Raw genomic sequence first — 17725 nt, forward strand, 5'->3', positions numbered from 1 at the left:
ATGATAATGGTGATGATGATGGAGGTGAAGGCGGTGATGGTGATAAGGGTGATGATGGAGGTGATAGTGGTGATGGTGATAATGGTGATGATGATGGAGGTGAAGGTGGTGATGGGGATGGTGATAAGGGTGATGATGGAGGTGATGATGATGATGGTGATAATGGTGATGATGATGGAGGTGAAGGCGGTGATGGTGATAAGGGTGATGATGGAGGTGATAGTGATAATGGTGATGATGATGGAGGTGAAGGTGGTGATGGTGAAGATGGTGATGCTATGATGATGATATGATATGAAGTGATGGTAATGAAGAAGAGGAGGAGAAGGAGCAGATTTAAGGAGGATAGGAGTTTACTAATTAGAAGGTAGAGAACAGACCCCTGGGAACATGTAAGACTGAAATGTGAGTTTGTGCTGGGCCCCTGTGGGGAAATCCAATAAGAAGAAAAGAGAGAGAAGAAAAGAAAGAGAAAGGAAGGAATAAAGAAAGGAAGGAAGGAAGACAGAGCTGAAGGAAGGAAGGGAGGAAGGATAAAGAGGCAGAATCAGGGAATAATGCGAGGGCCAGAGACAAGGCCCCTGAGAGGAGCTGTGGGTCCGAGCAGGTCGGAAGACGCCCTTCGCGCTGACCTAACACAGCTGTGCCTTTCATCAGGGGCCGCAGCTGCAGATGTAGCCTGAATCACATTCTGTGCAACATACAAAGCCTGTGGGCAGGGGACCGAGGCAGGCACGGGCGGGTCTGCAGAGGCCTGTGCTGGCCACCGGCTCCTCTGCTTCTCCCAGGCTGAGCCGTCTGTCCAGGGCTGAGCCGCCGGTCCAGGGCTGAGCCGCCTGTCCAGGGCTGAGCCGCCGGTTCAGGGCTGAGCCGCCGGTCCAGGGCTGAGCCGCCGGTTCAGGGCTGAGCCGCCGGTCCAGGGCTGAGCCGCCTGTCCAGGGCTGAGCCGCCGGTCCAGGGCTGAGCCGCCTGTCCAGGGCTGAGCCATCTGTCAGGGCTGAGCCTCCTGTCCAGGGCTGAGCCACCTGTCCAGGGCTGAGCCGTCTGTCCAGGGCTGAGCCGCCTGTCCAGGGCTGAGCCGTCTGTCCAGGGCTGAGCCGTCTGTCCAGTGCTGAGCCTCCGGTCCAGGGCTGAGCCGTCTGTCCAGGGCTGAGCCGCTGGTTCAGGGCTGAGCCGCCGGTCCAGGGCTGAGCCACCTGTCCAGGGCTGAGCCGTCTGTCCAGGGCTGAGCCGTCTGTCCAGGGCTGAGCCTCCAGTCCAGGGCTGAGCCGCCGGTCCAGGGCTGAACCGCCTGTCCAGGGCTGAGCCGGCTCCGGGCCAGAGGAAGCAGGCCTGAGGCCTTTCTCTCCACACAGGCTGATGTAAGTGCCAGCAACGGAGGTGTGGCCCGCGCCCAGCGGGGAAGCCCAGCCTGCCTGCTGGGCGGGTTGACTATATTCACAGGGGCCAATGCAGTTCCAAATGCACCTGCCTCAGGGCTTGGACAGAGCAGGCCTCCTCCTTGTAAAGGTGCTCACTGAGCATGAAGCTTCGCGGTGCAGTGTGCGAGTTTATGCACGTCTTCCTGGGAAGGAGACCACCCTATTCCTCCCATGTGCGTTCTGGGTGGTGTTGCCCTTGGTGGCTCAGTTTTGTCCCAGAACCGACTCTGCACCCCTACAGAGACAGCAACCCCCTTCATTGTCAGGACCAGCCCAGAGCCCTTACAGGCCGCCTCTGCCCGGGTGGGGAACACGGGCCCTCGGCCTCCTGCAGAATCCAAGGTAACCCGTCCTCAGTCGCACATGAGGCCTGGCCCCTCTGCTGCCACCATAACACAGGCTATGTCTTCCCTGGGGCTCATTGGACAGTGACTTTTCCAGTGCACCCGCTGAGGCTGGGACTCAAAGCCCACAGCGCCCACGGAGAGAGCAGCGCGGGAGGGATGAGGGCAGCGGGCGCTGGCCCAGCGGGGGGCACCCCTCCCTGAAGGCTCCCCCATCCCAGACCCCGCGAGAGGAGATGCATCAAGTCCTGCACTGTTACGAACAAGCCCCCTTTGGCCTCTGACCTATTTTGTTTTGTTGTAAAAAACCCTGTGAACCAGAAAATGGATTATGTCCAGGTTGAGGGGAATGTCTGTCTGCAACCGTGCACCGGGTGCCCTGGTCTGTCTATCCAGTGACGTTCTGGAGACTTTTCAGCTCCTCGGTCCCCGGCCCAGTGGCGGTACAGTGAGAATAACATGAGGAAGCAAGAAAGCTCGGCTGTGTGCCTCCGGGGCTGGTTGCTTAGCAACATCTCACATCTCCCTGGGAGAAGTGATGGCTCCCGGAGGTCACACGGAGGACCCGTGTCTCATGAGGGAGCAGCCCTACTGACCAATACACATTTCCCTAGCACAGTAACAGGATGGCCACAGCCCGAGCGCGGTGGGGCCACTTCTACAGTCAGACGGAGACCAGGAGGGGCGGCAGGAAGGCCGGGCCATCGGCAAGTGGCCGGCGTGGGGAAGGGATGCTCACGTCACCGCACGCAGGACTCACCGCTTATCCACTTCGCCTCGGGGTCGTGAACTTTGAACTCCTTACTGAAGAGATCGTCCACCGTGACCTTCTTCTTCTGGGAGAGACTGTTGTCTTCCACTAGAAAACAAAGGAGGCAGATGTCACACCCTCCGCGTTGGTGAGAGAAGGGCCGTAGGACATTCCGGTGGTCACTCAGGAACAGCACATACGGCGGAACATCTGAGGTCCACCAGTACATGCCCGACAAAAGCCAGTCACACTCTGATTTTAATTAAACCATCAGGGATGACTTGGCGGGGAGGGGATCCTGCGTCAGTGACACGGCCCCTTTCGCACGCCCTGCCCGCCACCTGTGAGGCACATCTCCGAGGTCGGCACGGAAATGCTGTCTCCAGGAGGAACGCCCGGCGGTGGCTCGGTTGGCTGGAGCAGCATCCTTGCATCCTTGTTCATGGTTTGATTCCCAGGCCGGGCACATACCTACTTAGACTGCAGGGCTCATGCTGGGAGGCAAGCAATCAAGGTTTCTCTCACAGCAATGATGTTTCTCTCTCTTTTTCTCTCTCTCCCCTTCTTCCCTCTCTAAAACCAATTTTTAAAAAGTTAAAATAAAGGACTGATTTATGAGCAATATGGTGGGAGTCATCAAAAGAGGGATGAACAAATGTCTAAGGAAGGCTCTCTGCTGGGTTATGTAATTGGTCATTCTTAAGCATTTATTAAATGCCAAGCACCGGCAGCGTGGTGGGTGCGGGGTGAAAAGACGGCTGACACTTCCTGAGGCATTTCTTCTCCACACACCCACCCCCGGCTGCCTACAGCTGGGGTTGAGCTCCTGTTCTGGTAGATTCACACCCCGATGTCGGCGTGCGCACTGCCAGTGCTGCCCGCACCCTCGATCATGAAGCTTGGAAGGAGGCAGCTGGACCAGTGGTTCCCAACCTTGTTTTGGCCATGCCCCACCTGAGCACCTCTAAAATCCTGATGCCCGCCCCCCCATGACATATAATCCTTATTATTCAAAAAGTGAGCTGCTATTCATGTGGAGGGAGCCTAAAAGGCCATTCACTTGGTCTAAACAAGCTTCCAAAGAACATGGCATCCATGAAAGAGAAAAGAAAAAAGAAAAAAGAAAAAAAAAAGGACAGTTGAAGTACTGAGGAAGAAATCACTAAGAAATTGTTTAAAAAAATATGAAGTGATATGAAAAAATAGCAAGTCAAGTTTCAAAACATATAATAGAGAACTGAAATGGATAAATATGTCACAATATCCTATATAATAAAAAGCTAATATGCAAATTGTCCCCTCGGGAGTTCAACTGGGAGACCGGGAGTTTGATCACTCGCTATGACATGTGCTGACCATCAGGGGGCGGTGCAGGACATGGTGGGCGACCAGCTGCAGTGGCGGGTTGCTGAGGGAGTGAGGGAAGGAGGAGGCCAGGAGGCAGGGAAGTTGATCGGCTCTGATCGCCAGGCAGGCCTAGGGACTCTACTACTAGAGGCCCGGTGCACAAAATTCGTGCATGGGCATGGTCTCCTCAGCCCAGCCTGTACCCTCTCCAATCCAGGACCCCTCGGGGGATGTCCAACTGCCAGTTTAGGGGGATTGGGCCTAAACCGGCAGTCGGGCATCCTTCTCACAATCTGGGACCGCTGGCTCCTAACTGCTTACCTGTCTGCCTGCCTAATCACCCCTAACTGCCCCCCCCGGCAGCCTGATCACCCCTAACTGCCTCTGCCTGCTGACCTGATCACCCCTAACTGCCTCTGCCTGCTGACCTGATTGCCCCTAACTGCCTCTCCCCCTGCTGGCCTGATTGCCCCCAGCTGCCCCCCTCTGCTGGCCTGGTCACCCCTAACTTCCCCCCTTGCTGGTCTGGTAGCCTCTTACTGCTCCCTTGCCAGCCTGGTCGCCCCAACTGCCCCCCCCCCCCACCGGCCTGGATGCCCCTCACTGCCCCCCTGCTGGCCTGGTCACCCCACTTAGCCTGCTGTTCAGTCATTTGGTCATCCCTCACTAACCCCCCTGCCAGCCTGGTCGCCCCACGCAGACTGCTGTGCAGTCATCTGTCTGGTTGTTTCGGTAGTGACGACCCCTGGTTTTTTATATATTAGGATATACGAGGCTCCTAGAACCATGAGAAATGAAAAAATTCACTGTTAATGACTCATTCTCAAATTGACCCCCTTAAAAATCAAATTGCCCCCATGTGCTGTGTGCCCACATTGGGAACCACTGAGCTAGATGAATCCCCAACCCAGAGGAGATGTGTGGTTGATGGAACCAGTAGGAAGAACAAGGCATGGGGCAGCTTTTATCCACAGTCCCGAGCTCGGAGCTTGTGGGTCGTAACTCTGCCTGAGAAGAGGCTCTGTCCACTAGAGGCACAAAATCCCTCATCTGCTGTCAGAGACAAAGGGCCGTCCGTCTGTCTGACCTGTGAGCGTACACTAATGGCTTACACACACAGGGCAGTGCCTCCCACTGTCCTCACCTGCTACGTGAATGAGAAACGTTATTTTCACCATCTCGGAGGTACTAGTGCATCCCTCCCCAGGAGTCCTGTTTTTGCCCCTGCCCTCAGACAGAAGCTTCAGTTTTCGAACAGCCTTCCAGGATGAATTAAGTTTGAGAAACAAGGTTCAGTTGTAGTTTTGTCAGATTCTAAAACTAGTTGTGACTCATTACAGACAGTAAGAGCCATAAGCTGCAGTCTCAAATCCAGTGCCTGGTACTGCTGACTCTCCAGTCGGCCACCCTCCCTCCTGCAGCCCTCACACTGAGCACTCGGGTGTCCCTCACGGCTCCAGGCCAGGTGCCCTCCATCCAGCGAGCCTGTAAGCCTTATGGATCAGGGTGACCTTCCCTCGTGGATGTCTTTCCATCTCCACTAGATGTGTCTTTCAAAGTCTCTAATTCCTCATCCTCCATGAAGCATCCCACAATGCATCCTGTCCTCACCCACCTCTCCCACATTCTGGGCTGTCAGAGAAAGCATTGCCCACATCCATTTGCAGTCTCAGTGAGCACTAACCAACTGACATTAGGCAGAAACTACTATAATGAGACTGGCAGCGGCAACAACTAAAGTCTATTTCATAACCAGAGGAGACACCATTCACCCAAAAGTCAGCTGCACTGTGAGTGTGAAGAGACACAAAAGACTCTAGAAGTACAACCACAGATGCTGAGGGCAAATGAACAACACCAGAGACCTATCAAGCAAGCTGTGCATCCTGTGACTGAACACTTGGTCACAGTCATTGAAACCGATGGACTATGACAAGATTGGATGTGAGGGCTGAGTTTAATGTAGGAAGGAGAACAGAGAGGAAATGCCTAGAAGAAATGGGCAAACCGCCTATTTCTGCAACGTACACATTATTTGCTATGCTATACTAGAGGCCTGGTGCACAACATTCGTGCACTGGGGGGGGGGGGGCGCGGGTCCTTTAGCCCAGCCTGTGCCCTCTCGCATTCCAGGACCCCTCAGGAGATGTCCGCCTGCTGGCTTAGGCTTCAGTGGGCCTAACCCAGCAGGCGGACATCTCTCGAGGGCTCCTTAGCGCTGCTGTGGAGGCGGGAGAGGCTCCTGCCACCACCACTGCACTTGTCAGCTGTGAGCTTTTCCTGTGGGAGCACACCGACCACCAGGGGGCAGCTCCTGCATTAAGCATCTGCCCCCTGGTGGTCAGTGCATGCCATAGCGACTGGTTGTTCTGCTGTTTGGTCAATTTGCATATTAGGGTTTTATTATATAGGATTGTTATTGAATCACTATTAAACTACTTGGCAATTTTCATAGGGATTCCATGAGACCTCATGATGACATAATCCATCACAGATCAAAAATTGGGCACCAGTAAAATCTAAAACACAGCAACAAATGTCACATACATTATATTCATCAAAAGAACCAGGTGGCCTGGCTGATGTAGCTCAGTGGGTTGAGTGTTGTCCTGTGCACTGAAAGGTTGTAGGTTTGATTCCCACTCAGGGCACATACTCAGGTTGCGGGTTTGATTCTTGAGCATGTGAGAGGCAACCCATCGATGTGTCTCTCTCTCATCAATGTTTCTCCCTCTCTCCCTTCCTCTCTCTCAAAAAAAAAAATTTAAAAAGAATATATTTTAAAAAAGAACCAGGTAGAAAAGCACACATACTATACGGTCATTTTTATACTATAAATGCAAAAAAGTATAAAAGCATGTAAAACTCTCCTAATATGTTAGAAATTAGGTCACCCTTGACGACCTTCTGTTTTCTGATAGGAGTCCTGGCAATGCGAGCCTGTACAGTTTAAAAATTCATTGAACAATATAATAATTTATATATATTTATTAATATAATAAAAGAGGAATATGCTAATTAGACTGGACGTCTTCTGGCCATCCTTCCGGATGTCCTTCCGGACAAAGCCACAGTGGCAACGGCCAAGGCAGAGGAGGTTAGGGGCAATCAGACTGGCAGGGGAGCAGTTAGGGGGCAACCAGGCCGGCAGGGGGGAAGTTAGGGGGTGATCAGGCCAGCAAGCAGAGGCAGTTAGGGCCGATCCGGCAGGCAGGCAGGCGAGCGGTTAGGTGCCAGCAGTCCCCGTGGGATCGGGCCTAAACTGGCAGTCGGACATCCCCTGAGGGGTCCTGGATTGGAGAGGGTGCAGGCTGGGCTGAGGGACACCCCCCCTGCATGAATTTTGTGCACTGGGCCTCTAGTATATTAATAAATGTTTTGAAAATCATTTGTCCCAGAATTTTAAAAAGATAAGCCTAAAACAAGATACCATCACATACCTGTCAGAATGGCCAAAATCTAGAACTCTGACAACACCAAGTGTGGGCGAGGATGTGGGGCAACAGGAACGCTCTCTCATTGCTGGTGGGAATGCAACATGGTATAGACCAGGGGTGGGCAAACTTTTTGACTTGAGGGCCACAATGGGTTCTTAAACTGGACTGGAGGGCCGGAACAAAAGCATGGATGGAGTGTTTGTGTGAACTAATATAAATTCAAAGTAAACATCATTACATAAAAGGGTACGGTCTTTTTTTTTTTTTTTTAGTTTTATTCATTGCAAATGGGCCGGATCCGGCCCTCGGGCCGTAGTTTGCCCACGGCTGGTATAGACACTTTGGAAGGCTGTTTGATGGTTTCTTACAAAACGGAACATACTTTTGCCCATGACCCAGCAATGCACTGTTTGGCATTTACCCGAAGGAGCTGAAAACTTATGTCCACACCAAAGCCTTCACACAATGTTTACAGTAGCTTTATCATAACTGCCAGAACTTGGAAGCAACCAAGGACGCCTCCGGTGGCTGATGGAAAAACTGTGGTCCATCCAGACAATGAACCATCCTCCAGCTAAAAGGAAGTGAGCGATCAAGCCTGACAAAGACATGGGGGTTGGGCGGTGGGACTTCCATGCGTGTGACTAAGACAAGAAGCTGGCCTGTGCAGGTTACATGGTGTGTGCTCCAGCTGCAATGTGTCTAGAAAAGGCAGAGCTACGGAGGCAGTTAGGAGCCCAGTGGCTGCCAGGGGTGCAGGAAAGAAGCACCGAACAGGCAGAGAACAGAACCCTTTCAGGGCCGTGACTGCTCCGTGACGGTGGTTGCGAGTCATTGCACGTTCGCCGGAACGCCCAGAGCGCCCGGCACCGAGAGGGACCCCCACGGGAACCCTGGGCTCTGGGTGATGAGGACATGTCAGCACAGGTCCAGCCGTCGTAACTAAGGCGCCACTCTGGTGAGGGATGTGGATATCGGAGGCCATGCATGTCTGGGGCAAAGTTTATGTGGGAAGCCTCTACCTTCCATTCAGTTTTGCTGTGAACCCCAAATTGCTCCTATAAATAAAGTCCATTTTAAAACTCCAGGGAAATGTCATTACGGAACACGCTGTTACTTAGCGATAATAACTCTCCAGCCGGGGAGCCTCTCCAGCAATTACAGTGCAGTCCCCCCGCTCCCCCTCCCCACGTACACTCATTTCATCTTGTTTTCACTCCAGCGTAAACGCACAACACTTGACGTTTCTGAATTCCCGCACCTGCACTCCTGCCTGCTCTACAGGCTGTGGCTGCCAACTCGCCAGAGTCCTCTTCTTCCCAATAAAGCCTATTGAGTGCAATTGAATTTATTTTTTAAAAGATAAGCTGAGAGCTAACAACACAGCTAGACATTAGACCTAAGTCAGACCATGAAGGTTCAGTTCCATGAAACAATCCCTACGATACGCTCCTGCCCACAAGGTCAGAGCCCTGCGTTCCGGTAACCCCCGGAGGCCCTCCCTCCACATGTACCTTCACATAGCGCCGCCGCCTGAAAGTGTCCTAGCGTTTTCCGCCACAGACCGCTGTCCATCTTCTCTAAACCCAGAAAAGTCGATGTGGGGGTTGCTTCATGCGCATAGGACCCTGCTGGTGCTCAGCTCCCCCAGTCACTGCGCGGAGCCGAGCCTCCCCTCCCCGGTGCATGGGCGGCAGCTGCCGGGCGGCCGCGCTGTGACCTGCTGCAGCCCCCGTCTCATATGTGACCTGCAGAGGTCACGGGAGCCTGTCATCCAGCGGGACACGTGGGGGAGAGCACGGCTGGTGGGGAGAACCGAATGGCCCCCTAGACAGGGCCCTCTCGCTGGGCCGATCGCTCGACCGGGAGTGCCATCAGACTCTCCATGGGCCTTTGAGACATAACGTGTGGCTGTGATGACTGGACAGACGGACCAAACAAAGCAGCTGCGACTCGGATCGACCAGCGCGAGGCCCTCAGGACCCCAGGCAGGGCGTCCATCCCGGAAAGCAGGCCCACGCGTACCTGGAAACATTTCGCCAAGAGGCAGAATCCAGGCAGCTCAGAACAGAAAGGTTATTTTTTAAAAAGTACAATATGACTTAGAGCAGGGGTGGGCAAACTTTTTGACTCGAGGGCCACAGTGGGTTCTTAAACTGGACCGGAGGGCCGGAACGAAAGCATGGATGGAGTGTTTGTGTGAACTAATATAAATTCAAAGTAAACATCATTACATAAAAGGGTACGGTCTTTTTTTTTTTTTTTTAGTTTTATTCATTTCAAACGGGCCGGATCCGGCCCGTGGGCCGCAGTTTGCCCACGGCTGACCTAGAGTGATTTCTGTCATTCTGGCAGAATGGCAGCAAGGCTGGGGGGAAGGCACCCAAGATGGTGCGGGTGTTCCCCGGGGCTACGGTTGCTGGCTCTCTCTGTCTTAGAGGCTGAAGGTCAGCGCTCGCCGGGGGAGGCCGCTCCACCCTGCGCTCCGTCCAGTCGGCAGGTCCATGACTCAGCTATTGGCACAGCCCCACAGGCTTCTCACCAAGCCCGGCCACACTTCCCCTTTACTGCTGCTTAATGGTGAGTCTCCCTTGGGGTGGACTCAGCTCTCCTGGCGCCTGTGCTCCCCGTCTCCCGAGCACCAGCTCCAGTTCCAGCTCGAAGCCCCGCCCAGGGGACCAGGAATATCTGGCCAGTGCACAGGCACCCCCGGTCCCTGCGAGGATGCTCCGGGGCTCCAGGCGGGGGGCAAAGGGCTGCCCTGACACTCTCCTCTGAGCCCCGGAGCTTTGAGTCCCATACCAGAGCCACTGCCGCCCCCAGTTCGTGATGGAGGGAGCAGAAGTGGGCACAGCCCTGAGCAGCGAAACCCAGAGAGGGAAACAGTAGCTGAGAAACCCAGCAGAACCGAAGGGAAAGGGGGGCCCGGCACAGCCACACTGGGGTTTCCCCAGGAGTCTACATGGGCTCCCCAAGCCTCTTCAGGAATCTGGGGAGCCCATCGGAGCCGCCAACCAGGACACTCCGGCTAATTGTTGCCTGACACTGGCCGCCAGCACCCCAGGGAACCTTTACAGTGGCTTTATTCCCTGCTGCCCTCAGGAAGAAGGCTGCGGAACCCTTCCCATTAGAGACATGGGCGGGGCAGCGCAGGCTGTGCCCCTGGGCAGTTATGCAGACGGAGGGCTGCTCTCTGTGCCTAGAGCTGGGCTCCGGGAGGGAAGGCTCCCAGACACGGTGCTGAGCCTGCTACTCAGCCAGACATCCCACCAGGCCTTCTGCTCTGGGCACCAGGTCTGCCTGGATGTGAGGACAGCAGGAGCTGTGTGCAATGCTAGTGAATGGAAATACAAATGATTTTTGGATGAAGATGTCGTCACTTCCAAAGTTGCTGAACTCATCTGTTAGTTATAATAGGGTTTGTGCGTGTGTGTGCGCGTGCACATGTGTATTCCTGAAGATTTTCCATAGACAGGATAAGTCATCTCATGAATAAAGACAGTTCAGCTTCTTTCTTCCCCACCCAGATGCCATTTCCCCTGCCCAACTGCCTGGGTTAAAACCTCCCACACGTCTACTAGAGGTGGTGGGAGTGAAGGTCCTTGTATTATTCCTGCTCTTAGGGCTGCTGTGGATTTGCCTCTGAGGATGATACTGGCTGTGGGCTATTCATAGATGCTTTTTATCAGGTTGGAGACGTTTATTAGTATTCCTCGCTTGTTCCATGTTTTACCATGGAAGGATTGTTGATTTTGTCAAGTACTTATTCTGCATCCATCGAAATGATCTCCCCATCTTTATTCCATTAACATCGTGTATCTATCTCATTGCTCTTTTGTTGTTGCTGTTGTTAATCCTCACCCAAGGATATTTTTCCATTGATTTTTAGAGAGAGTGGAAGGGAGGGGGAAAGACAGAGAGAAAGAGAGAGAAAGATCGATGTGAGAGAGACACATTGATTGGTTGCCTCCCACACGTGCCCCTGCCAGGGCCGGGGATCGAGCCTGCAACGGAGGTACATGCCCTTGACCAGAATCAAAACCAGGAACCTTAAGTCCGTGGGCCGACGCTCTGAGACAAACCCGTTAGGGCTCACGGTGCTTTTTACATGTTAAGCCCAATTTTCTTTCTTGGGATAAACCCCGTTTGGTCACGCTGGGCTTGGCTTCCTAGTGTTTTGTTGAGATGTTTGCATCTGTATTGACAACACACGTCAGTCTGTGGTTCTCTTTCTCTCTGATAACTTTATCTGGTTTGAGTGTCAGGGTCCAGATTACTGTTTTTACATGTAAGTTTTGTGATGATAGCTTAAACATAGACCATAATTTGTCTGCGGTTTTTGTACCCATTAAAAGTTTTTATTTACTTATTTTAAATTTATCGTTATTATTGAAAGTATCACAGATGTCCCTTTTCTTCCCATATTAAATTATTTTACACTGCATTTCTCCATCTTCAGGTCTAATACCTGTGCAGTCTATTTACTGAGGATTGAAACGTATTTTCGTCCACACGATCAGGCACCTAATGGTGGAGAAGGATGGGTACAGTGGTCGCACACGTGGGTGCAAGGCCATACTGTTTCCGTATCTCAGTCCCCATAGGGCTCCCCTCCAGGCCAGGCTGCCTTCTCTCCCTCACCTTCCTACCGTGGGAACGCCCCTGTATGTCTGAGCTCACCCATGAACTTCCTCCCTGAGCCTCTCTCCTCTGGGCTTCTACACCCCTTCCCTGCGGAACATTCACTGTCCTTGTACCTACATGTTTTTCCTGCTGATATTTTCTCTTCCCTGAACAATTTCTGACTGTTTTATACTTCATTTCATCAGCAGTATCTAATATGTACTCTATTCTTAGTCACAATCCATACATGTTGTTTTTAATTCATCTTTGATGCAGTGCATGCGATATCTAAAATCTTTCCATTTCCATGCCACTGTCTTCAGCTCGTCAAGCACGAATAAGTGCTGTGCATTCTCACAGCTGCCGAGCATTTCCACCTGGTCAGCAATTATATAAGCAAATCGAAGCACGTGAAATGGGTCTTACTTGTTGATCTTACCAAAGGCACATGGAAAATTAGAACCCGGGAAACATAAACTCTGCAAGAGGCTGTTACTTAAAAGAAGCCGGTGAGGGAGCGGCGCCGGTGCCTGGCAGTGGCTCCGGCTCGGGGCAGCACGGTACCTGGCGTCAGCAGGATGACCGAGGTGACGATCAGGGAGCAGATGACCAGGATCACGAGCAGCGCGATGGCGATCCCTTTCCAGTTCCTCTGCGGAGGGTTACTCCCCACCAGCTCCTGGAGACAAGAACATGGAAGAGAGACCCGGTGAGAAAATACAGACACAGGGCGAGCCAAGCCAGTGCTCTCCACGTAACCCAAGACCCAAGACACGGAAACCTGGACGGGCCACTCTCAGCCTTGCAGCGACACGGAGTTCGTTCCCCGGCCTCTGACTTCCCTGCCCCGGAGCAAACCTAAGGAAGAATCGGAGCCCTGGCCAGTGGCTCAGTGGTTAGAGCTTCGGCCCATGGACCCAAGGGCTGTGGGCTCCATCCCCGGCCCCGGTCTGGGCTTGTGCAGCAGAGGCAACCAATCACGGCCTCTCTCTCACATGGATGTTTCTCTCTCTCCCTCCTGCCCCCCTTCCACTCTCTCTAAAAAATCAATGGGAACATGTATCCTTGGGTGAGAACCAACAACAAACAAACAAACAAACAACAACAAAAAGGAAAGAATCCAATATTTATTATGTTTGCAGCTTTTGTGTGAGCTTAATGTTTCTCCATGCGCAGCACAGAGTAATCATTGTAGAGTTTTCCCTTCTTGCAGCCAAGCCATGAACCCCACAGAATCACCCCAAGTATGTTACATTTCTGGCCCTAAGTCCCCTCTCACCTCTCTCTCAGGCACATCACACTGTTAACCTCAGCTACCAAGTCCCACGTTCACTTAGTGCGCGCAGTATGCCCATTTCAATCCCCGGCCGCCCGCTGCTCACCACTGAGCCTTCCCTCCTTCTGGAGCTCCTCATGCAAGGCTGGCAGGCACCCCAGGTGCGACGGGAGCTGCCTGTCTTCAAGGGTACCTCCCCTGTCCCCACGCTGGGTGTCACCCCCCGCCCGGAACCATATTTGCATTGCAGCAGGGGTTGGGGGTGACATCTGGCAACATTGCTAAAGGGATGATAAAGGTGGAATAAATCTAGAAAGTAAATCAGGCACACTAGCTGCTGAGGCCAAATTTTTAGCTCCTTTCAAATTATTATGATTGTGTAATTTACCGTTCAAACAGGGATCCTTTGAGAGACGAAGGAAGTAGTGTTGATAATTAATAATAGTAAGTTAGAAATAGAGTAGGGGTATATTAGTAATTAGAATGATTAATTATACAAGGGCGACGGGGCTCTCCAGGGCAAACAGAGTCAGTCACACGGCAGATGGAGGATTTCCAGCTCCGCCTCTACTAGCACACAGGTCACAAAACATTCCGTTAGAGCCATCGCTGCAACACAATGCTCCAAGTCAGGATGGAACAGAATGAGATGACCTCAAAGCGCAGGTGACGCAATGCACAGACACTTCTTCACCCAAGACCGCGAGTTCTTGGAGCGCCTCAAATTGCTGCAAATCAAAATAAACATGATACTCAACTGCGGGGTGGCAAAGAATGAATACCTGGTGCCCAAATATTTAACATGGACGACCCAGGGTTCGAATTAAGAAAAATTCAACTCTAAGCAACTGGCATTCACTCTCTAGGTTATCAAATAAAGAAAATTCTGAGTGTCCCGGCAGGTGGTTCAATGGTTAGAGCATCGGCCCACACACAGAAGGGTCTCAGGGTTGATTCCGGTCAAGGGCACAGACCTTGGTTGCAGGTCCAATCCCAGGCCCCCATTGAGGCATGTGTGGGAGGCAATCAATCACTGTGTCTCTCTCACATCGATGTCTCTCTCTCTTCCCCGCCTCACTCCCTCCCTTCCACTCTCTCTAAAAATCAATGGAAAAAATATCCTCCTGGGAGGGTTACCAAAAAATAAATAAAAATTCTGAGAGCCATTACAGTCTTAGCAGGAAATAGTTCTACAGCTGTTTAGAAATTTCTACCAGTGTTCTTATTTGTCATCCAAAATTTATCTATTAAGAAAGTGGCCTTTCTGCCCTTAAAAATGAGACTAAACATAAGCACGGAATCAGGACAGAATGTTACACTGAGACAACCTCGCTTCCTGTTGGACTGAGTTTTCTATGTGAACGTCGATGCCCAGAAGTGATAGGATCTTGCTGATGCATCAGCTTGTCCCTTCGCCCACGATTACAAAGGAAATACGCCCTTTTCATCAACTTTGCGAGTAGCATGAATCCTGAAGCAACACCATGCCTACAACCAACGTTGCGGGGACAATCTCACAGACATCCCTGAACCCTGATCAGATGAAATCCATGGTCACTGTCCACAACCAAATACATGACCACTGACCACCGAGTCTCCAAGGTCTGGGAAGATACAATGCATGTGCCAGTTTCATCAGCTGGAACAAGTGGTCTATTTTGAATCTTGTTTCCTATGAGAAGAATCTGGAATTCTAAATTCTACTTCAAACACATCTATTAGATGTTTATATGCAAAAAAAGTCGAGGACTTTGGCTTTCTGTCAATTTCTTGACCAGCGAGGAGTGTTGTAGCCCAGCCCCTTGACATTTTAACCTCCTTGGTATTTGTGGAGCTAGAAGTGATTTAGTTCTTAATTAGGACCGAGGTACAGACTTTAACTGTGTTCCCGCTGCTGTGGCTGCCGTGTGGCTCAGAGTGGCAGATCGCGGAAGCGTGGGAGCCTGTCGGCAGGCCTGCCTGGGTAGCCAGTTCCAGGGGAAACATTTAAAAGTGCACTTTGCTTAAAGAACAGAGAAATATAGCTGGTTAAGCACAAGACAAACCCTCAAGCCACAGTGATAGTCACGGGATGCCTACTTTCTGCTTGAACGATAACGCCGCTGACGTGCAATTGTGAGCCGTTTCGCAGATTCTGGGTCCTCAGCCCAGACCTCACTCTGTATCAGAGGAGGAGAGGACAGCGAGGCACAGGAGTCCGATGTGAAAAGCTTACCTGTGGCTAAGACACAGGCTTCTCTCTGTTCCCTGACCCGCACCCGCGCCCCCCCCCCCCCCCGCCCAACTCCTCAGCTGCCAAACGCCCCCCGTTTGCTTTTGGGGAGAAGGATTTGCCAGGTCTTGCTCTCCTGTCCCCCCGCCTCGGCCAAACCGATCAACCTCTCTCTCCAAACACAGTGCCTCAGGTCTCGCTTCGCCTGTGCACAGGGCGCGGCCCTGACTTGTGGGAGGTGGTTCTGCAGCAGGGAAACCGATGTCCTGTGAAAGTGCCTTGAACAACGGCAGCAGCCACCCAGCCTGTGGCATCGCCAGCGTGCCCCTCCCTGGCCCAGCGCCCACAATATGACGTCCAGGACTAGGCTGGGCAGCGCCACAGATAATGACAGAGTGTGTCTACAGTACGGGGTGGGGCCAGAGTAGGGTTACAGGTGTTCGCATGGGAAATAAGACAATAGTAAATAAATAGTAATGCAATGGAAGCTCTGGTCCTGGCTGGTGTGGTTCAGTAGGTTGAGCATCATCCCAGGCACCAAAGATCTCCGGTGTGATTCCTGGTCAGGGCACATGCCCGGGCTGTGGGCTTGGGCTCAGTCCCTAATAGAGGGTGTGCAAGAGGAGCCGATTGATGTTTCTCTCTCTCTCTCTCTCTCTCTCTCTCTCTCTCTCTCTCTCCCTTTCCTTCTAAAATCAATGTAAACATATTTTAAAAAAGAATAAACTCTGTTTCGCATACTCACAACTGTAAACCCACTTTTGCCACCCGTGTGACCAGGAGACAGAGGCGCTTACAAAACATGTCCTGGGAAGGAAGGAAGGTGAAAGGGCGTTCAGACTCAGAAACAGAAGATTCATGTGCGTCGTGTATTTGAATCGTCAGGTGGAGAAGACGAATGCTGTCCCTCCAGAGGCAGAGTGAGAACCAGAGCCAGGGCTGAGTGTCAGCAATACCTCAGGGTTCAACCCTCCATGCACGTGGCCGGGCACGGCGGCTGCCAGGGAGTGCGCAGGGGGCGCTGGTCTTCCAGGGGGCGGGGGCACGTCATCCCAACACAGTACCCTTCTGTGGACACCGCAGGGTGGGAAGCCAAGTGCAGGACTGCAGTTGCGCGAAAGGCCAGTGCAGTGCACTGCTCAGGGAGGGCGGGCCACGGGAGGGACGGAGGGACGCGGTGCCGGGCCATTCCCGCCATTTCTAACAGATGCCACATACTGCCTTTCAGGCCACGCGCTTACATTTAGACACACGGTGACTACCCACAGGAAAGCAGGCACTTTTTATTTCTTGTTAATCCTCACCAGAGGATGTTTTTTCCATTGATTTTTAGACAGGTTGGAAGGAGGGAAGGAGGAGAGGGAAGGAGAAGAGAGGGAGGGAGGGAGGGAGGAAAGGAGGGAGGGAGGGAGAGAGGAGAGAGAGAGAGAGAGAGAGAGAGAGAGAGAGAGAGAGAGAGAGAGAGGTGAAAGAGAAACATCGATTGGTTGCCTCCCGTACGTGCCCCGCAGGTACATGCCCTTGACCAGGAATTGAACCCACGACCCTTGGTGCACGGGGCTAACGCTCTAACCACTGGAACATGGCCAGGGTACTGACATTCTTTATTAACTTGCCTTTTCATTTGCCAAATTTCATTTTTCAGAGGGTAGGTAATTTGTTCTCCACACAAGCAATACTGTAACAATAATAATAGGAAGTCAATTAAAGAAAATCACAACTATCTTGTTAATCCAAAAAACCCAACATTTTTCACTTTTTTCCAACTTTCTTTCTTTCTTTCTGGTCTACATGCACATTTAATTTTTACGTATATAACTGTGCCACGCCAGCACAACCAAGGGTGATCCCGAGTGGGGGGGGGGGGGGGTGAAAGGATTGAGGAAAGACAGACAAGAGAATAATAGCTGGGTCTCGGTGGGACGTTGCTCCCTGATGAGGAGACAACGCCAGCGCCCACAAGCTGCCGTGTCTTTATTTTATAGCAGAGGCCACGAGGCAAAGTAGGGGCGTGATCACGTTGTTTACAGCATTCTCCTGGGTTCCAACCTCACTCAACTATATGCACCCGAACTCTACCACAAGGCATGTGGGGTTACGTGTTCGGACCATAGGTTCAAGCTCACAACCACAGCCATTGGCTATAACTGCTGGGAGGGCCCTGCCCTCCAGCTGGGACTTGGACGTGGTGATGAGAGGACCCTGTCCTTTCATTAGTCCGAGGCTTGAACCTGGCCAAAACACTGTACCCGTGCCCCACAAATAACCAGAGCAGAGGTGCAGTTTTTTAGTTTGAATTCAGGGTAATATGTTT

The 17725-nt window shown here is 52.2% G+C and overlaps 1 protein-coding gene across 5 annotated transcripts in view; it reads right to left on the minus strand.

Moving 5' to 3' along the window:
• Positions 1-17725, minus strand: part of DPP6 (dipeptidyl peptidase like 6) — a gene marked incomplete at its 5' end in the record, with an annotated part of 642841 nt that overhangs the window by 242298 nt on the left and 382818 nt on the right. For all 5 annotated transcript variants that reach the window (XR_013996566.1, XM_081101874.1, XM_081101876.1 and 2 more), the window contains 2 exons: positions 2526-2624; positions 12488-12602. Coding sequence is in view for 4 of the 5 variants with exons in the window: in XM_081101874.1 (XP_080958000.1) it covers positions 2526-2624; positions 12488-12602 (214 nt within the window). The remainder of the gene's footprint in view (positions 1-2525; positions 2625-12487; positions 12603-17725) is intronic.

This window comes from Myotis nattereri, assembly GCF_964212035.1.
Source record: "Myotis nattereri genome assembly, chromosome: 11".
Classification (NCBI taxonomy): domain Eukaryota; kingdom Metazoa; phylum Chordata; class Mammalia; order Chiroptera; family Vespertilionidae; genus Myotis; species Myotis nattereri.